This window comes from Ruditapes philippinarum, unplaced genomic scaffold, assembly GCF_026571515.1.
Source record: "Ruditapes philippinarum isolate M1 unplaced genomic scaffold, ASM2657151v2 ctg2100_1_1_1_1, whole genome shotgun sequence".
Taxonomy (NCBI): domain Eukaryota; kingdom Metazoa; phylum Mollusca; class Bivalvia; order Venerida; family Veneridae; genus Ruditapes; species Ruditapes philippinarum.
In genome coordinates this window covers 1-22,645 of record NW_026852201.1, presented here as the reverse complement: position 1 = coordinate 22,645, position 22,645 = coordinate 1, and the positions used below count along the sequence as shown (strand labels likewise).

Sequence of the window (22,645 nt, the reverse complement as noted above, 5' to 3'; positions counted from 1 at the left end):
TGAACCATAGGCCTCTCACACCCTGAACGAGACCGCTTACCTCTGCACCACGGCGAAGTTATACATATGTACCTTGAATAAAAACGAATACATTATGTAATTCTAAATTGAGAATTTCCATTTCTTGTTTGTAATTCTTATTAATTTCGAGGTATTTTGTTCACGATAAACCTGCTGTTTAACACTGATGCATGATGAAAATAATTTAGCGAAAATCTTCTCGCCAAAACAGTCCGACATGTATATAATCCACTACTCGACAGTCAGATTTATTTGTGTACTACGCTCTGGAGTATTCGGTAATCGACATAGCTAAAAATAGCATTTTCATTGATTAAAATGATATTCATGATAATCCGAAGCTTTACGGAAATAGCCGAACATTTTTCATTGGGTAAAAAAGATATTCATCCGCGAAATTTGTGATTGTAACCTCATATTTCTGTTGACTAATCTAAACTTTTAATGCACTGTAATTCGTTAAATGCCTTCATTAAAAATTATTCTTTCTTTTAAATTGCTGGTTTTTAAGCAGTTTTGAGTGAGAACTACTTTGCGTTGTTAGGACTGTGAGGAAATTTTGTGTTAGACCGTGGATGTTAGCTATGTATTTACTGATCTTACGATCAGAAAATACAAATATAATTGCTACAAGACGAAACTATAAATAAATGTCAGTCACAGCCTCTATGGCGAAACACTGAGTACTGTGACAACTTCAATCACTGTAATCTGAGTCACAGTTATGACATGTGAAAACATGGCCCTTAAGACAGCAGGACATTCTTAATGCGCCCAATGTTTACATGCAACACATCGGATCCATTTTTCTCCGGGTCGACTGTTGGAATATGGCTCTACGCAAATCAGACAATACCACTCGTCGTTCTCTGAAGAATCAGACTCTATCACTTTCTTTTTCTTATTAACTGATTTTCTTTTTTGATTTGTTTTCTGTTTTTGTTTATCATTTTCTGTTCTTTGATTTGAAAGTGTTTTATTCATTTTCTGTTCGCGTATTCTGAAAATTTCTTCAATGGCATTTTTTTTCTGGAGTGTCTGTTAATATTGCTGTATTACGTTTTCTACGTCCAGCAGTGCCTTTTCTTGGGGCTGCTTTTGGGTGAGGTCTTATATGTTCTGGAGAAAACTGCGGAGATTCATATTCTTGGCTTGATTGTATCCTTTGTGCCCTACTTGGTGTATTGTTGACTTTTTCTTGGCATATCCCAACGCAGTTATAATGGGCACTTCCATTTTGGCCAGTCTTGGCTATATGAATGTCACCATTAAATATCACCCCTTCTCTGCCGGGTGTATGTGCAAATATTTACAAATCGGTATGCACACAAAAGTATATAATAGTAGAAACACCAAAGCTATTGCATAGGGCGGCAAGAACTAAATCGATTGAGTCATTGTTAAACTCTTTTTTCGTGATGTAATTTTCAATATCAGAAACGATATCGCGGCCACCAGCAAATTCTGTGTAATAACCTCTGTTGACAATAATTTCATTTTTAAGTTTGAAACAAATTTCTTCATGGCTTATAGTTGAAATCTTTTTTTCAGATAACGCTCTTCGCACTGAATGCAAAAGGCAGTGTCCATCTCCAGGTATTTATTTTTATTCTCTACCCATTACTTGTACAAATCTATTTATCAATTTCCATTCATTTGTTCTTGTGTCATTGTTCGTACCTATTAAAACATTACTTTGATTTTCAGCAACATTTTCATACTGGTTTTGAGTGGCAAGATGCTCCGGACTTTCACCTGTCTGATTTGTAAAATGTGACGTGTCTATAGAATATGGTGCTGGTCGGTCAGTTACATTACTTGGCATTAAAAACATTCCTGTTGAAAGGGTATACACCGGAAACCTTGAACCCATGTAAAATATTTATAGGAGTGCTTGCTTTCGGCCAACATTCTTTTGTGCTACATGGCAAGTCGTAGATGGTCATAGATTTTCCGGGATTGTTGCGCATCCAACTGTCTTGAAAACTTGCCAAGTATCTTTTGAAGGGACCGAATACTGACCTATCCAAGGGTTGTAACTTATGAGAGCAATGAGGCGGAAATGATAACATTACAATCCCATTTTCTTGGGCATAATTCAGAATATCGATATGAAGATGTGAGTCGTGGTTGTCAAGAAGAAAGAGAGCTTTCTTCTCCTTCGTTACTTTGGTGTGTTGAGCGAAAGGTTTCAGAAATTTCAAGAAATTGTCATGAGTCATCCAACCTGAAGAATGCGCTGCACCTATGCATCCGACTGGTCCGTCACGGATGAAATGGTCCTGGGATTTAACGCGAGGGAAAATCGGCATTGGAGGAATTGTATTGCCGCTAGCACTGACAGTTGCACATATCGTAACTAGCTCCCCACGTTCAGCAGACGTAATAGAACCAATTTGCTAAACACCTTTAGTAGATACTATGCTTCGTGGCTTTTGTACTGTGGTAACCCCTGTTTCATCCAAATTCCATACATCACTAGCTTGAACCTTTTCTCTATCCATAACAGCTGCAAGCTTATCAAAAAAGAGATTTACATTAGCTCTGTTAAAAATGTTGCCCGCGATAAACCTGTGGCTTCAGGGGTTCTGATAAATCTTTGTTCCGCTTCATAAAACCAGAGAACCAGTCGGGTCCAGCACTTTTATCCCTATTCCAAGACTCAGACATACCAATACCAAACGCATCAGCACATTCAAACGCTAAAATTCGTACCTCCTTTGGACTTAACCCAAAATATACATTGGCTGCTGTCTTCAGATAGTTTTTCAGTATGTTTTCTTGAATGTCAAGACTGGCGAAAAAGATCGTTCTAAGAAGCTCTCAACATTATCTGTTCCAAGTTCTTTAGCTTTTTTAATGTATCTACACAATGTCATAGGGTTCATCTTTATTTCATTGGCAACAGATCGCAAATAACTACATCATTATTCCTCTTTTTATAACATCTGCGGAAACCTTTCATAGCGGTGTTGATCTCTTGTAATTTCGTACCATTCTGAGAAAAAAAAAAAAATTTGAAATTGAATTGATAAATAAATAAATAAATAAATAAATACGCATATATCCTATTTTATTATTTACATGTTTTTTTTTTAGCTCACCTGAGCATGCTCAGGGTGAGCTTTTAGGATCGACCATTGCCCGTCATCCGTTCACATTTAGTTGTTAACACTCTAGTGGTCGCATTTTTGCATCAATCATCATCAAACTTGGTCAGGATGCTTGTCTAGGTGATAGCTCGGAATGAGTTCGAACATGGGTCATCTCGGATGAAAAAGTAGGTCACCGGAGCTAAAAATAGAAAAACCTTGTTAACACTCTAGCGGTCACATTTTTGCATCAATCATCATCAAACTTTGGTCAGGATGCTTGTCTAGGTGATAGCTCAGATGAGTTCGAACATGGGTCATCTCGGATGAAAAAACTAGGTCACCGGAGCTAAAAATAGAAAAACCTTGTTAACACTCCGGCGGTCACATTTTTGCCTCAATCATCATCAAACTTGGTCAGGATGCTTGTCTAGTTGATAGCTCGGATGAGTTTGAAACATGGGTCATCTCGGATGAAGAACTAGGTCACAAGAGCTAAAAATAGAAAAACCATGTTAACACTCTAGCGGTCACATTTTTGTCTCAATCATCATCAAACTTGGTCAGGATGCTTGTCTAGGTGATAGCTCGGATGAGTTCGAACATGGGTCATCTCGGATGAAAAAGTAGGTCACCGGAGCTAAAAAAAGAAAAAACCGTGTTAACACTCTAGCGGTTACATTTTTGCATCAATCATCATCAAACTTCGTCAAGATGCTTGTCTAGGTGATAGCTTGGATGAGTTCGAACATGGGTCATCCTGGATGAAAAACTAAGTCACCGGAGCTAAAAATAGAAAAACCTTATTAACACTCTAGCGGTCACATTTTTTGCCTCAATCATCATCAAACTTGGTCAGGATGCTTGTCTGGGTGATAGCTCGGATGAGTTCGAACAATGGGTCATCTCGGATGAAAAACTAGGTCACAGGAGCTAAAAATACAAAAACCTTGTTAACACTCTAGCGGTCACATTTTTGACACAAGTGTCATCAAACTTGATCAGGATGCTTGTCTAGGTACTTGCTCGGATGAGTTCGAACATGGGTTATCACAATTTTGACTCAATTGTCATCAAACTTGGTCAGGAAACTTGTCTAGGTCATTGCTTGGATTAAATCGAACATGGGTCATCTCGGATGAAAAACTAGGTCACAGGAGCTAAAAATAGAAAAATATTGTTAACACTCTAGTGGCTTCTGTTGTGATCCAAATATTCTGTAAATTGGTCTGAAAGTTTGTTTTGATGATTTCTAAGTCAAGTTCGAACATGGGTCATCTTGGATGAAAAACTAGGTCACACCGCCCAAATATGGAAAAACCTTGTTAACATTCTAGTGGTCACATTTTCGACTCAATTATCACCAAACTTGGTCTGGATGCTTGTCTAGGTAATTGCTCGGATGAGTTCGAAATCGCATGTGAAACTAGGTCACCGGAGCTAAAAATAGAAAAATCTTGTTAACACTCTAGTTGCTACTGTTTTGATCCAAGTATCCTGGAAATTGGTCTGAAAGTTTGTTTTGATGATTTCTAGGTCAAGTTTGAATATGGGTCACCTGGGTCACACTTTTTTAGTTTTTTTTTTCAGGATTGACTATATATCTTGTTAGAAATCTATATACGTTTTATTTTTATATAGATCTATATATTAAAGTAGAGATTGAAAAAAAACACTCATTTAGATTCCCTTGCTACTGTGAAAGAACTATTATATTTTTAATTATTATTATTATTAATATTTTCTTGTTCGATAAAAGCATAGGGGCATAATGTTACACTGTAACAGTTTGCCCCTACAAACAGTAACACAATGTCCCAACGATATCACCGAGATTATACAGGTTTTTGGATAAAATCCGAGGTAATCAGAGTAACAGTTTATGACAAATGTATAATGTAAATTTTATACATGGGCTAGATCTATATATCATCACAAACGGTATAATTGAAAAAAATAATATATTAAAAAAATATTCAAAAGTTACATACGTAGAAGTAGAAGTGCTGATTTGCCGCTTAATCTTTATTTTAAGTCCCGCTTCAGCTTAGGTAGTATAAAACAATACGAATTCGATCGGCGTCCAAACTACAATTGTTACGACGTCATATTTGACGTAATATGGTTTGACGTAATCCGTATCGCACCGCATGATTTCACCTCGCTTAAAGAAGTATCGCACCGCTAAACGTTCGACCCTCTGCTATTTAAGTTTGATTTAAACAATGTATTTGCCTCATCATATCGTATGTAGTAATCCTGGGACAAAAAAGCATTTCTGTCTCAGTGTAATCGAACTGTTGCGTTATTATATTATCAGAGATTCGATCATCCACTGTCATACTATTCTAGGCAAGCTAAATTGTTGTGGTTATTTTGTTTTTGTTTGTTAATAACCCTACAAGAAATTATCATGTCATTGTTATGCCAGCTATGCTAACATTTCTATTTGACATTAAGTCTTTGCATGGAAAACTAAGAACTAACATAATACAATAGAGAGTGATAAAGAATCCCTAAAGAACGAACGAAACGACAAAATTGAAAATGTTGCACTGAGCCTGTTCATGAACGGTAATGGTAAGTGCAAGTTACCGACCACGCCCTCGAGCATCGGCTTAAGCAGAATTCAACATTTAACATGAAATGGTAAAATTTAGAATTTTGTAACACCCACAGATGTGTTCATATGGCGGTTTTCATGGAACCTTCAACGTGACACGTTAATTAGTGCCATTCCATTAAAAGCCGCGTACTATCCCCAAAGTTAAAAATGCGTATGCCCTAAACGAGAAAACAAAAGTTAACGGCCGGGTATCTTTTTTACAGAAACATGTTGTTGTTTTGTTTGTTTTTTTTTCCAGAGATTATATTATCCACATCCAGAGACATAGATAACTAGATAATATATATGTCTCTGTTATCTATGTCTCTGCTACATCTCTGTTTTTTTAATCAGAGCAACGTTAGCTTAAAAATTTTCTTTGCTACGTTATTTGAGATCAGAATAACCTGTATAGATGAAGACTTTGTTTCAATTAATAAAAGGCTTTTTATATAGCCCCTTGCGCTCTTTTTTCATATGCCAAGGGAGGTAATCACTGTGAGGAGTTTGCCAATCTCCTACGCAGTGATCTCCCCTTATCAGTATAGATCTGTAAAGGGTGGTAATCACTGTGAGGAGTTTGGTGTTTACCTCCCTTAGATCGTCTCATTACCCGAAGGCTGACGGAAAGTGCCGAAAAGTTGCGATTGTGACCTTGGTAAATAAAATGCGCATGCGCAATGTTCAAGAAGACATAACAGATAAACAAGTTGACGTGCCATGAAATAATTGCAAATGAAATTGGAGTTTTAGTAATATTTTGGGCGCTTTTTCTTGTGTGGAATGAGGTATTTTTTAGAAATATTATATGTTGATTAAGAAAATACAGTTGTCATTAAATTTAATCCAGCCATATTAAATTTCTGGGCTGAAAACCGTCGTTTGTCGGGCTACTGAGCCTCATGTTGTGTGAGAATAGCTGATTCAGAATTCATATTTTGTCCTTTAGCTGCCGTATCAACCCATTTTCATTTAATACAGGGAATTCACAGGCAAGCACGGGCTTTTCCTTGCCCGGCTATAGACTACACGTGTATACTGTATTTAGATGGAAATCAAATAAAAAAAAAATATTTAAAAAAGACAGAATTCTGTACCTATCAGTGAAATTTTCAGTGTCAGTTCTTTCTTCAGTTGCCTATCCCTTTAGATTATGTCTCAGTATTTATATGTTGTAATTCTTAATTTCAGTTCCGAGCTACAAACAAGAATTCGTTTCAATTTTGAAAAGCAGATGCATATGAAAAATGAGCAACTGGTTGATAATGAGTCTGCAGTTATTGTGAAGAGAATATATGAGCTTCCTTTAAAGTTTATCATGCACACCAAGTTTTGTATTTGATGCAAAGGACTGAAAGCTTCAAGGATCCAGCTGCTTGGAATCGTAGACTGACACTATCAGTATCAGAAAGACTTTGTATGATTGACTGACCTGCTAGATAATTTTCTTATTAAAATTCAAAATAACAACTGGTTTAAAAATTAAACATCTATTTCTAAAAACATAACATTTAAGGACCAGAAAAATGTCATCATATGATAGCGGGGATGAATTTGATGGGGAGATTCAGTTGTTTGACATGACAGATTTTGGTAGTCCACATGATTCTGAGATTGATTCTCATAGTAGTGAGACAGAATCAGCTCAGGATGCCTCAGATGAATGTGAATCTGATGATGATATGAAAGATGAGAGACCAAAGAAACAGGCGTTTATGTCCTTGAGACAAAGAAGATTATCGAGAGCTCTTGCATCATTTGAAGGACTGAAAGTTAATGTCAATAAGGCTCAAAGAAACTGGATTAATGCCATCAGGAAGGCAAGACACATGGATGATCCCTGGGAACAGTTTCATTTAGATGATTATAAAGTGGAAAAATGCTTAAGACATAGATATAATGCTCTAAGAAAGGCTTGGCTTACAGATGAAGTCAGAGTTAAAATGGAGAAGAAGGTAAATGCATGTATTGTAGCTTTGTTCTGATATAAATGATATCAGTACTTATTTTTAAACCAGTGTTCATGTGTAAAATCAATATTGTAATATACTATTCATAAAGATTGTTTGAGGAAGTTAACTTTGTATGTTATGTAAAGTATGTGTTTAAGTAGGGTGTAATGAATTATACAAATTTTTTCAGTGATTTTGAAATACCGTTACATGTAGAATTTTGTTTAAAGTAGAGGTTCCTTTCAAATGATTTTTCATTAGACGTTTCTGTCATTATATTAGAAATATCCTTGTCCATTTAATAAAGTTGAAGTTGTCCCTCTTAATTGCAAACATGTTTAAGGAGATACAATTACATAAAATCAAGTCAAACAAGAAAATGTAAGAAAACCAGAAGTATACATTACACCCAAATCATTTTATTTTCAGCCATTTAACAAAGGTGCCATGCGGGAGTGTTTCAGGCTGTAAGTATGGGATTTATGTTGCTGAGTCACTTTTCTATTTATAGATCTTACATTGTTACAGGAAACCAAACTGCTTTGTCAGTGACGTGTAAAGGAATCATATAGAATGCTGTTTATGCAGAAAGCAGACTTTTAAAAAACAACTTTTTGTACTTATATCTAAGTAGGAAAATCAAAACCAAATATTTATACAATTGTTTTGTTTTAAATTTTATTCACTATTCACCAGGTCAAACATGACTTATTGAACAAATATATAACCTATTTGTACTAAAATTTCCTGTCAAGTTTCCATTATTGATATAATGCATAAATGGTTGTAAAGTTGTTTACAATGGTGTTACTTGCTTGAAGTACAAAGTTTGATAAAGGGAAAATACCATATTGAACAATTGTTGAAACCTGGGTGTTCAGTGATACCTGATAAGAATGCAAAAAATGTTAGCTGTTTAATTTAGCTTGTTTATTACTTGATATAATATCATTTGGCCATATGCTAAAACAGAACTAACATAGATATGTCATTGTACACAGTAAAGGTGAAAAAGACATCGTACAATAATTCAAAGAGATTAAGAAATATCTGTCAGTGACAGTAATTGATTTTTGAAATTAAAGATTGTTTATAATATTGTAAGCCCTATATGTAATTAAAATTACATGTAAGGTAATGGCCTTGGATTGTGTCGAAACTTGTTTGCCATAAAAATGTTAACTGATGTCTGACGATGTTATCCTGCTCCAGGTAAAGTGCAGAAATGTAAGGCAATCTCAGCTGTTCAAAATGTAGGTCACACAATCTGTTTACATCATATTACATCTGAAAACTGTAAGAGATGGTATAGTTACTGAAGTGTAGCTTCTAGCTTTTTGTATTAAGTACAGTTTTAAGAGCTTGAAATGATGTCATGTCAAAGTTTAAACTTTTCATATAAATAATAAAGGTTATATATTGGTTTGAAGGTGACCTTGAAACCATGTTAAATTGAACTGAAAAAGGTAAAGGTTTTGGATTGTGTAAAATAAGAATCATAGCAAAAGACGTAAGATTTCTTATTCCTGGTGGGTTATTAAATGTGGCAATCCCATATACCAAATATGTAGCAAAATCCGTATTATAATACAGTGTTTATTGAAAAGCTGATTACTAATATGATTATCTACTTGTTCAGTATCTAATAACCTTAGGTAGTGTGTTAAGACTTATGGTATACTTATATACTATACTAATAAAAATATATTTGAAATGCCCGTTCATAATGCATACTGTTCTGTATATTAGAATTTAATACTGGCCGAACATTTTATTTTTAAATATCATGAGGTTTTATATATTCTCTTATTTAATGACACTCCTACACGACCTGTTTTGATTTTATTGCATAATTGTACATGTATTTAATTTTTTCTTGCAAGGCTTTTTTCACATTTTCTTGAAAACATTTCATAATTTAGCAATTACAAGAAAATGCTTTGAAAAACATTGTCAGATTTCAAACTACTGGGATAAAGGAAAAATTTACCTTTAAATCAGTAAAAATGTGATGGTATTAATGGAAACATAAATGTTAAAAGATCAGAAAAGATTTTTTTTTTAAATCTAAGCTAAAAAATGATATTGTCAATTCTTATAATAAAGTTATCCACAAACATGAAATGCTGCACATTCTATTATATTTCCATTATATTATATTTCATTTCATGAAAAAATCCTGTAATTGCAAGCAGGTTTTAGCTTATCTTTTGAAAATTTAAGTGCAATAATCATAGTAAAAAAAATGTGTGGTTTGTATGCATTGGCTTGGAGAAGTCAGTGAAATTTTAAAGAATGTATTCACACTCAAATTTTTGGAAAACTTTTTACTTTTAAGAAAGTTGCTGATAAAATTTCAATTTAGGTAAAGTATGTTGTGTTTTTAATGGCCCTCAACTGATAGATCAGGAGGGCATATTGTTTTCAATTTGTCTGTGTGTTTGTGTATCATTACTTTAACCATGATCATAACATCTACGACCTTATCAAAATTGCTCCCAATATGAGGCCGTCTTATTTTCTCTTTTATAGTTTATTTACTTGTAACAGCTGATATAGGTTAACATAAAAGGACTTAAATGTCTAGGTAAATATGATGTTTACTTCCCTAAAGTAATAAGGTCATGTCAATGTTAAGTTCATTAGTGCAGTCATTTAATCACAAAGGTGTCAGATGATAGCAAATACATGGTGTAATAGTAGGAAAACAAGCAGTAAACAGTTCGTGAGAGTACAAGAAAAACATTTAACCGTTGGCTGATCAACCATGTTTCATTAATGTTTATGATGGAAAGAAATTAATTTCTTCTGCTTGGTAGCATATTAAGATTGAAAGGTGCATTAGTTAAATTTGAGGTCTTTTTTGTCAACTTGTGTAAACAGCTAGGTCTTCAAACTTAAACTCAGAGATGTGTATCTTGGTTAAGGCTGGTTGCCTGTATTGCTGTTGTAATTTATTTTATATGGTCTGTTGGTTTTTAAAAACTATTAAAATGAAAAAAAAATGTTCAGAGTTGTATTGAGCTTTATAAGGTAACTGGTTGGACTCTCTTAATTTTTATTGAATATTGATATACAATTTGTATGAGAAGTGTTTAAAGTTTTAATTAAATATCCAAGTTACAGCACTTTGAAATGTTATTCTTTCACTGACTTACCATTAAACTGAGACATGCTTAGTTTTTAACATTTTTTGTTTTAGCAAATGTTGCATACATTAATATACTTACTTATTTTCCTTCATGTCAGTTATGGTTTTTCTGCATACATGTACATGATAGATGTACATATTTTGAATACGGAAGATTTGATTGATATTTCTTCTTCCTTGTGGTTGGTTATATAGATTTTTTTTTATCAAGAATGTTTTTTACATGTTTACGAAATAATTACATAACATTGATAGATTGAGATAGTATGTGATCCACATGCTAATGACATAAATAGGGAATAAGAGAATGTCTAGTGCTTAGCAGTCAAAAAACTTACACTGTAGGACCAGAAAAACACGGTGTTCGGACATAATCCCCTTTGGACAAAATCCCCTTCGCATACCCAGACAAAATCCCCTCCATGGGTGGACATAATCCCTTTCATGTTTTTGCAAGGCTGGACAAAATTCCCTTACCTACCCGGACAAAATCCCCTTGTTTCATAGGTTTCTAATGTATTATTATGCTCCATAGAAATTGATGAATAAGTAATAGATATACCATTGCTGCGTTGACAATTTCTGGGTTTGCCTAAATTATACCATAATCACGTGACCTTTCTTATGCCTTGACCTCACGAGACGAAGTCGAGTGAGGTTGCATAAGAAAGGTCACGTGATTATGGTATAATTTACGCAAGCCCAGCAATCGCCAACGCACCAATGGTGTATCTGTTTTAACCTATAGCTCCGCCCAGAAACACTTACTCCTTCGATCTTCAAAACTGAAAATTATACCATAGTCTGGGTATGGTATAATTTACGGTTATTGGAAATTATACTTGGAAGAATTTTACATAAGAAGCGCTGAAGAGCTATAGGTTAATGTATTATTATGCTTCATAAAATTTGATGAATAATGAACTTTTGTTTTTTTTTATTTATAATTATGTATCAAGTTAATCTTTATAATTATATAGGCTTGATCAGACATTTTTTATTTATTTGTTCAGATCAATTATCAACCAAATTATCATTAAAAACAATTTAATTAGTTAGCAGTGTTCATTATAAAAATAAATGTTAATAATTGAAATATATACATTAAGATATTTATTTACAAGCTAGGGCCGAAAACCCTTTCAAAGGGACCTCAAAACTCCCGTTACAGAAAAAGAAGAACACTATTACAAATTGTCTATAAATTCTGAAAGATGGTGAGGAGGAAATGAATTGTGCAACACTGTCCATCTAGCACAGGCCTTAGCAGTATAGAACTGATTTTGAAAACCAATATTCCCGAATAAAGTACTAGCAATCACCACACAGCATAATGCAGTATGTCGCTCTCATACCCACTTTATAAACAAAAAATGCATCTGAGGGGGATTTTGTCCTAGGTAGCAATTTTATAGAGGGGATTTTGTCCTTCAAAATTTCACACATGAAGGGGATTATGTCCACCCATGGAGGGGATTATGTCCATATATACAAAAATACATGAAAGGGATTTTGTCCGAAGGGGATTTTGTCTGACATTCGAAAAGCACAAGTCTATCAGGCTAGTGGTTGGCAATATCTACTAGCCTGGTTATAGCTTTTACAGGCCCAAAAATATATGCATTATCATTTATTGAAGAAAGAGCTAATGCTATAAAAAAGGCACTGAAGTTAGCAGTGGTCAGTATGTGCCATAACCTTGATTTGAAAGGGGTTGTATTAATGTATGTTAGTAAAGAGAGAATATAACTTGCTACATGTATGTCAGCTTTAAATCATTTTTAGCTCGACTTTTCTATGAAAAGGGGAGCTATCCTACTCGCCCCGGCGTCGGCGTTGGCGTCACACCTTGGTTAAGTTTTTCGTACCACCCCACTTTATTTCAGAAGTATTACAAGTATGGCTTTGAAACTTACCATACTTGTTCACCATCATAACCTCCATCTACAGACAAGAGTACATAACTCTGTCAAGGTTTTTGACAGAATTATGGCCCTTTTTTGACTTAGAAAGTGTATTGAGCTTGGTTAAGTTTTTTGTACCACCTCACTTTATTTCAAAACCATTGGAGGTATTGCTTTGAAACTGACCATACTTGTTTACCATCACGACCTTCATCAACAGACAAGAGGACATAACTCTGTCAATGTTTTTGACAGAATTATGCCCCTTTTTGACTTAGAAAATACATTGAATATGGGTAAAATCCACTTATTGCCTTAACCCTTTGAGATATTGCTTTGAAACTTTTAATGCTATTTCACATCATTACCCCCATCTGTATGCAAGAGAAGGTAACTCTGTCAAGGATTTGTTTTAAAAATTAAGGCCTTTTATCGACTTAGAATCTTGGTTAAGTTTTTAGTACCAGTCCACTTTTTGACTGAACTGTTTGAGATATTAATTTGAAAGTTGGAATACTTGTTTACAATCATGATTCCCAAATTTATTTAAGGCTCAACTCAGTTTTTTTTTTCTTTCTTACCAGCCCTCTTTTGACTTAAACATTTCAAACTTTGCTGCAGTGTTCAAGGGTATCACACAATTCAGTAAAATAATTCTTCACTAAATATCTTAATGCTCATGGCCATTGTTCACTTTAAAAATACAGAGATTCTTGTATTGCCTTTTACTGCAAAAACTTTTTTTATTGGCAAGCAATAAAAAAGTCGAGCGCGCTGTCTTACGGACAGCTCTTGTCTGTGTCCTTGTTGCAGTTACATAAAAAGTTAAATTTCTCTATGTTTTTAAACTGTAATGTGAAGGGAAATTGTTTTACAGTATAAATTTGTTGTCATTGTTATCATTGGGATGATAAAAATTTTTATTGTATCTCACAATTTATTTATATCTCACAATTATTTTATATCTCACAATTATTTTTATATCTGATAATCTTACAATGATAATATTAAAATTTTCATAGGTACAATTTTACATATATTTTGAATATGGTAAAGTCACATTATTTACATTCACACTTCTTATAATACTTACTAAGCACATATTGATCATGAAAACAATAACAGTGAAAACAGTACTAGAGAAATGTCTACAACACTTGGTGCCAAAATATTGTTGATGTATGAATAACCCTAGAGAAAAGAAAGTAGTGAAGTAGGTTAACTACCTGCATAATATCAGGTAAATAATCAACCGATTTAACAGTTGATCATTACGGGTAGATTTACCATTAAATCATGTCTTTATATAGCCAGGTCAGTGCCCTTCCTATAGTGTTGGATAAAAACCTTTGTTATACATAAAGCATAAAATAGACATATATGATATACATAGGTTATTTACAAGGTAATGAATGACAAATGATAAACAATTGTAAATAAATGTGAACTGTAAACAAGTCCTGATGTTTTTTTATAGGTTAATTGCCAATACATGTAGACTCATAAAGTAGGTGTATATTGCTTATGATTTATTTGAATAATATAATATATATTATCATGTAGAACAATGACAACAGCTGGTGTTTGTTCACATGATCATCAACTCTTGTATTAGTCACCATGGTTTCTGCAATCTTAATGTGTCACCATTATATGTTCTTTTACTGAATTGTAGAATATCCAGGAAAACTTATGTTTACACTGCAAAAAATCTTAACTGTGTGTATAAATTGAAATACAATGTATTAACAGGACTGCTAACATGATAAATTTCAGTTCAAGTATGTGGGTCATATTTAATTTCCCCTCAAACTTTGTATAATAAGTACCAGACAGATAATAAGCTTGGTTTCTATTTACAGAAGTTTTTAAGTTTATTTCAAAATACACTTGACATGTAGTGATATACATTTATATACATATCTTTACCAGAGGTAGTTACATAGATCTCTAAAAGAGTGCATGGTTTGAAAATTAAGTCTCTTAATATGAAAATTGTGTAAATTATGATGGGCACTTAGTTTTTAATTTGTTAAATTTAGCTTTACATTTTACATGTGAAAGATGTGGTTTTCAAAGAAACTACTTTCCAATGACGACTTTCACTCCCTAAAAATGTAGATTGTGTGCACTCCTTGTCCAGATTTTCACTGGAAGGAGAAGTAACTTCTCCCTAAAATTCAGGGCTAGAGTGATCCCTGATGAGTTATGAAGTATTAAATACTCTCTAAGTGATTCGTTTGTGTAGGTTTTCTATGAGAACACTTCATTTAAGACCTCAGTTTTACCTGTATTGTATAATATATAAATTAATGGGTAATGTACCAGATGTTGATATCTTGAAATTTCTGGAAGGAAAATAGTTTGTGGTTTTTTCCTCTTTTAATTGTAATTGAATGTGTTAACAACTGACTTGTTTACTGGTGTTTACTGGTGTGTAGTATATTCACATATGCAGTGTTATCAATAAACTTGCTGTTAGTGGTACAGTGTACATATATTTTTTCAAGCAATTATAGCATGTAATAACACAATCACAATCAGTCATCATGTCAACTAGCACATGACCTGGTTATATATTAATTTACAGAATCACTTAAGTGCTTGATATTGATTGATTATTGAAAAATCTGTCATTAAATTGAAGCCTCCAATTTCCGTAGTTTGTCCTCATCAGATTCCTGTAGCTCAATCAATATTAATTCTACATTTTTAATATTGTACAGGAAGAAGTTATCAGACTATGCAGGGGCAGAAAATTGGAACCATACACATAACTTTGTTGCCAAGCGATACATGGAAGAAGTTGACCGCGATGTGTATTTCCAAGATGTTAAACTGCAGATGGATGCAAAGTTATGGGGAGAAGAATACAGTCGACATAACCCTCCTAAAAAGGTAATAAAAAATAATTTGGTTACAGTTTTGACAAATCAAATTAACAGGTCCTCAATTCCATGTTGATGTCCAGAATATTGTACTTCTTTGAATATATATAAGCATAGAGAGCAGATTGAATAAGTAACAGGCATACAATATAATGTTTTTTATATGTTTGAATAAAAGTCGCAAGATCTCTCTGCATGCAGAAATAATTGTAGGTTTAAGTATGCTACTGTTTATGCTGTGGGAAAATTGTACCTTAGGTGCATGTTGTTAATTATTTAGCTGGTAAGCAATATTTAATGTTTTCAGTTTGGAATGTATGCAAATATTACTAAAGTATGTTTTACAGATAGGAAAATACTTATTTCTGCACTTGCTTACTTCAAGATCATTGTTTACTAGAATGTTATTATTTACATGAAAGTTAATATTTCATAATTATCAAGGTTGAGACTTATTTCTACTATTAAATGCTATGAAATATTGATCTTAGCAACTTATTAAAATTTGACAGACTCAGCCGTACCAGTTTTTAAAGTTATGATTGTATATATAGAGTAATTGATGTTAAAGATAGTGACTAAAATGTCTTAGCACATGGCTGATGTTGGTTCTAATCCTCAAAAAGTCTAAATTCAATTTAGTAAGAAAGTGGAGAGTTTGGGATATTGGAAGTTGGATGACTTAAAGTCACATTTAACATGCTTATAATGCATGTATGTTAGCCATGGGGAAAAACAAACAAAAAACAATAAAAAAGGAATGAAATTGACTGAATTGGTTTAATATAAGAAGATTTCATCATTATCTGATAGCCTCATTCATTTGAAACTTCATGTGTTTCAGATCAGGTGGTGAAATTTCCCAAATCTCTCATTATTCTGTCAGATAGTCTGTGAATCTGGTGATATTGGCTGAACTACTAGTTCCCCTACAGTATTGATTTCATCATTGATTTTGTCATGACCTAAATATTCTCAGCAGTTCTGTAAAAAATCTGGTTTTTTCCATTAACAGTAAACAGTCAGGCTTGTTTGTGTTATGACTACTTTTATGTTCTGTATAGCAATGTTATATTTCAATATAAACTTTATATATTAGTTATTAGATTGAGATTGATTACTTGTTTATGTGTTTGAACCAAAAAAGAACAATGAACTTTCACAAAATAAAGCCAAATCATAATTCTATCATTCACATTTAAGTATGAATATATAGTTATAAAAGAGAAAATTAATGAATGTCTTTCTAAGGTAATGATGATATTGTGGTTTTATAATGTCTGCAACTCTGTATCTCAACCATTTGATTATGGGCTAAGATTTCAGTGATTTTTTTTACAGCCAACCCCATTCCTCTGTCTTGAGAGGAGCTTCATTCTTTGTACAATGTACTTTGAAATGATACTGAAATGATAAATTAATGGTGTTGTATAAACATAAAATGGGTTTTTGTCTTCCCTTCTAACTATTCCCTATCTTTTCCCAGTGACACAATTTTCCTCTTTCCATGGGTCCTGCCACTATGAGTGAAAAAAATCACTGGATTGAGATCATAACAGTGTCTCATAATAACACTGCCAATAAGTTAGTGGAGAACTTAACCCATGTTAGTGGACATGGGAATGATTTAAACAATGCTAGAAATAAATAAGTTGAAATGACTGTATTTCAGGTGGACATTTTCCAGATGTATATCCTAGAATTCAAAAACAGACCTGACTCTCCATTATATCATTGTGAACATTTCATCGAAGGACACTATATAAAATACAACTCAAACTCAGGATTTGTGGAGGAAAATATTAGATATACCCCGCAAGTAAGTGATAAATTATTTACCAATGTCTCATTGGGCATAGAAGTTTAAACCCTCAGACCACTACTGGCTGTCTAATTATAACTTGTTGATATTAGCAGATTTCTAGAATTTCTTTCTCAGCATGAAAACTTACGGACAAAGACAATTTATATGAATTATTGAAATGAAAAATCTATTTGTGTTTTAGTATCTTAGAAGCCTCTGCGATATTTTTATCAGAGGCTTAGTTTTATAAGAAGACAGTAAATTAAAACTGTAATAAACTAAAAGAGACAGATGGAATTTTTTGTGTATAGCAACGGCTTCAAATTGTAGATAAGTGAATGATTTCCTTCTAGAAAATACTGAAATCCATTACCCTATATGATTATATCTGAAGTGTCAGACAAATAATGCCTAAATCAATGTATTAAGCTCAATCTTAATTTATCAGTCTGGTGAAGTATTATTTACAAATGGATATCTAATTTGTGTTTTTGCAAAAAGACAAATTGATGTCCATTATTAGATGTAGTATTGAAAGGCTATACTGTTTATATGTCTCCGAACAAGAATTGATTTAAAGTTGTTTATTTGAAATGCTAAGCACTATGAATTCAGACAGATCAGTAGTTTGTGAATGTTGAACATTAATTTTACTCTACCAATGATTGATTCTCACTCATCTTAATATAATACTGAACTATTCTATTCTGAAGTTCAAAATATAGACCCATTTTATATTTAATTAGAGCATTATATTGTATACTGCTTAAACAGCAATAAAATGCAAATTTTGAGATAGTGTAATTTGTAGATATTGTTTTACATTTAGTCACTGTTTGTGTTGCAGGCGTTCAGTCATTTTACATTTGAAAGATCAGGCCACCAGTTGATTGTAGTGGATATCCAAGGTGTAGGTGATTTATATACAGACCCACAGCTACATACCCTTGATGGCAAAGAATATGGAGACGGTAACCTAGGGCCAAAGGGCATGGCTCTCTTCTTCTACTCTCATAAATGTAATGATATCTGCAGAAGTCTTGGTCTCACAGAGTTTGATTTGTCTCCAAAGGAATTGGAACTTCATAAGGATGTGGTGAAAATGAAGGTTTGTCTACATAAACTTTATATCTGCTACAAAAGGCCTTTAAGTAATTAATAAGTAAAAAGTCATCAAAATTCTGTCATTTGTAACAACTTAAAATGGTGGTTTAGACTTGAATAATGCTTTAGGTTAAACATTGGTCCACTATGAAGACTTCACTGTAGATAAATGCAAAGGATAATGATTCACTGGAAGTAGATTATATTTCATGTGGATGACCAACGTCCTGAAGTCAAAGGTCAAGGTCACAGCAGGGTATTGAATTAAGTGTAATTGTTGCATAGTCTTCTTATTCTTAAGTGCAGTTGCTGTTGGTATTCTGTCCATGACTGCATGCATGATGGGATTTCATCATACACCTTAATTAATCACATGACTTGTTATCAAAACTTTACTTGCATATAAAGTATATTTTCAGTACATGTCACATTTATACTGGGTCCACATTTGATATGCATTATACTATTTTCTTAAAACCATAAAAATAATACAGGAATATAATATGGGTTCAAATTTTCATTGCTGTTAACATCTGTCATGAAATATTTATGGAATAGTTTATCCATTGATTTGTCTTAATCACAAAAATAAGAGTTTCTGTTAATGAAGGGGTGTGCAATAGTTATTACATAAAGCCTGTTCAGTCTGACAGTAAAAAGAACAGCTGTTTGTATTGGATTTGACTTAATGGCAAGTTTAAAGATGAAAAAAAAAAGATAAAACACATGTACTGGTGATCACGTAGGCGATATTTTGCTTACATATTGCATATTGATCGGCTGCTGTAAATACATTGTGTAATTTGTTTAAAATGATGGATGTTATAAAGGGCATTGGTATGGAAACAGATGTAGATATTGTTCTCTGTTATTGTAATTTATTGTCCTAGCCTCAAAGTAAACACGTTATATAAAAGTACATAGTTGCTATTGCAGAAGAAATATAAGGGTTATTTTTCTGTAATATGTTTTTTGCAGTGAACTTACTTAAAAAAAAGGGTAAATTAATTTCAAAGAAGGAGGTATTGAATTTGCCACAAAATAAAAATGTACTTTGCAATTGATGGTGATGGTACTATGAATAAAACATTTAAAGGTCTCTCAATTTTATAAGGAAAAGAAAAAAAATATCATATATTTTTCCCTAGTAAATACATGCATGTTTTTACATTTTTGTGAAGTAGTACTCACTATATAGTAAGATACTGGTCAAACTGACATTATGTATTTCAGGCGGTGGTTGCTCACACAATTGCTAAGGGAAATACAGAATTATGTTTGAGCCCGAGCCCTGGGGAAGCTGTAGATGTCACATTATTACTTAAACGACAGAGATCTACGTCCTCTAACTGTAGTGACTCTGGATTTGAAGGAGTTCTGTCCCCTCTTGACGAGGAACCAATGTCAATAGGCTCCCCTTTAATAGGTAGTCCCATGATGAGCTTTATGCCGAGACAGAGAAGCCGATATATCAGCGAGTCAGAGAGCTCCATTACATCACAACAGGTGAGACAATTATATATATATATATATATATACCAGCGTTTTTTTTGGTTCAGGGTGATGTACATGTAGAAAGGTTATAGTTTTATATACAATTAGTGAGGAATGAACTTGCTTACCCAGTAGTTCATCATAGCCATCTTAATAATTAAATTTATTAAACATTGTAATTCATGAACAGTTGACTTCTTTGTGAAAATTGAATTTTATATAATGTTTAATGAGACTTTTTTCAAAAAGTTAGGATGAATTATAGCAATAAACTATTTACCCCACACTTACTATCTATATATCTCTATGTCTTCCTCTTTTAATGTATTAAAGCTAATGATTTGTTACAAACTTTACAATTTAACCAATAGGAAATTGTAAATGATGAATGATTTTTTTCTTGGAAAAGAGGATTGTTAAAACTCAACAGGATATTGATATATGGCAAATAATTCATGCAGAGTAGTATAATTATCCTGTTAGATATCTCGATTTGAAAGTTGTTTGTATTACAATTTGATGAATTAATTAGATTATTAGTTTTAGCACATTTATAGTTAGCATGTAGCCTTTATGTATATATAAGGCATACATATCCTACTGATGATAAACTGTATGTTAGTGATGTATTATATACCGTTTCTAAGACGAGAATGAATTTCAGGGACGGAGAAATTCTTATGTCAGACAGACGGTATGAGCAGATTGACCCTGATTTACCTGATAATTAATATATAATATAGTTTGTAAAGCATTTATTTGACACACAATAGTCTAGAGCAACATATATGTTAATTTATTATAGATATTTCTTGGGGGGGAAAAAAGAATGTTTTGAATTTAGATGTATGGATATTGAAACTTGTATACACAGACATGTGTTACCAATGTTGATCATCCATATCGGACACGTGATGTTCAGATACAGAAAGTTATATCTGTTTATCTGCAATTCTCAATAACTTTTTTGTGTGAAACAGATAAATTCTCTACAAACATAAACTAACATTCACGGTGTATTAATTTTGTTTTTTTATTGCATTTATAGGTGTGTTTACAAACTTTACAATGTGTGCAGTGACAGGTGCTGTTAATTCATGTGTTCACATTTTACATGAACTTACATGCTTATTTAGTTAAAATCACTTGAATTTTATTTATTTATAAGTTTGGCAATAGAGGTCCTTCAAAACTGGGGAAATAATGTAGGGCTGATTTAAAATGGTTATTATAACAGTACCTAGGTCCTGTGAATTATTTACTGTTCTACAAATGTAATACTTGCCTGCCAAAATTTACAAAGTTGATAAAAAGTCATTGAAGAAAATTTTAGGTCTATATCTGAAAGTAATTTGAATTCAATTTCTTACTTTTTATAGTTATTAGTTATACTTACAAAAAAATACAAGTTATTCAAATACAGTATATATTATGAACATCAATTACATACTCTGTAAGATTATGAAATTCACCAGGAAATGTACCAAGTATTGTATCAAGATGAGCATGCTTATTAGATGAACCGAAACTCAATGTCAGTATTACCCTTGACCTTTTGTTTTACCTGCTTTAGCTTGACCTATTTCTCTATGTTTCATGAAGTACTTTTAGGGGCAACATTTTGTTATGCTTACTGGAGAGAATGGACACGAAGAATTACCTGAATTATATTAGTATTAAAATGAAATGATTTCCTTTTTTAAGGAATCAGTTACATGAAGTTTTACACTAAGTAAAGGCTTTTGAGTAATATAAAAGATATATTTCATATCCAACTTACCATAGTCAGTTGATTAAAATTTATGTTGATGAAAAGTTACTTTATTCCAGCGGAAGCGTACATTATCGGAGGTATTATATTAGCCACTTCTAACCCAGGTTACTGAGTGCTTTACCCTCAACATAACTTGCAATTTCTTGTTGCTTTACCATGGTTTATTGTATTTCTTATACTAATTCCTTGTTAATGTATATTGTTTGAGCATTTGAATATACTGCGACGTGCGCGCGGGTGGGGCAAAGACTAAGTCTAAATATTCATATAAGGGGCCGACTATACTGGACTAATTTAATTATTTCTTGGCGTAGTCAGGCGTTGATATCTCCCTGGTAGCGGGTAGACTAAAGACTCTCCCCTGGTAGCGGGTGAGCGCACGTCATGATCGACCGAGCCGACAAGTAAATAACAAAAATTATTTGATTCTTAACAAGCAAATTTATTTAAGGAACGAATAACAATTTATATAATTCGGGAAATACTTAACAAATATTTAACTATTTAACAATATCTTAACTTCCCAAGCTCTCAGACCTCGAAGAAAATCACAAAATGTGAAAATTTAATAAAAATTCGGAAATTTAATTTTCTCTGAAAAATTTACTCAATCGGCAAAAATAATGCCAGAAAGTTTCTGAAGAAACCTGATGAAATGATCAAAAATAATTATTTTAAATCTTGACTGTAAACAGAGCGTGGCTGCTCTCTAGGAAACCTGGATCGCAAACTGAAGTTTAGCGTTGATTTGACCCGGGGGCATGCGCAGAGGGTCCCTTTGACCCGATGCTGGGCATGCGCCGTAGGTAACACTGACCCGGTGAAAAAGGGGTCCGCAGAAAATTTTATGATCCGC

General features: G+C 33.1%; 1 protein-coding gene across 1 annotated transcript; it reads left to right on the top strand.

The window, feature by feature from the left end:
• Window positions 1-6,344: 6,344 nt before the first annotated feature.
• Window positions 6,345-20,027, top strand: LOC132752132 (eukaryotic elongation factor 2 kinase-like; the record flags this gene model as incomplete). The annotated part of the gene is given in 7 exon segments (XM_060742420.1): window positions 6,345-6,506; window positions 6,910-7,673; window positions 8,100-8,137; window positions 15,452-15,623; window positions 17,286-17,432; window positions 18,265-18,525; window positions 19,755-20,027. Coding segments are annotated over 6 exon segments (1,320 nt in total), but the record flags the coding sequence as incomplete, so codon positions are not given.
• Window positions 20,028-22,645: the final 2,618 nt, after the last annotated feature.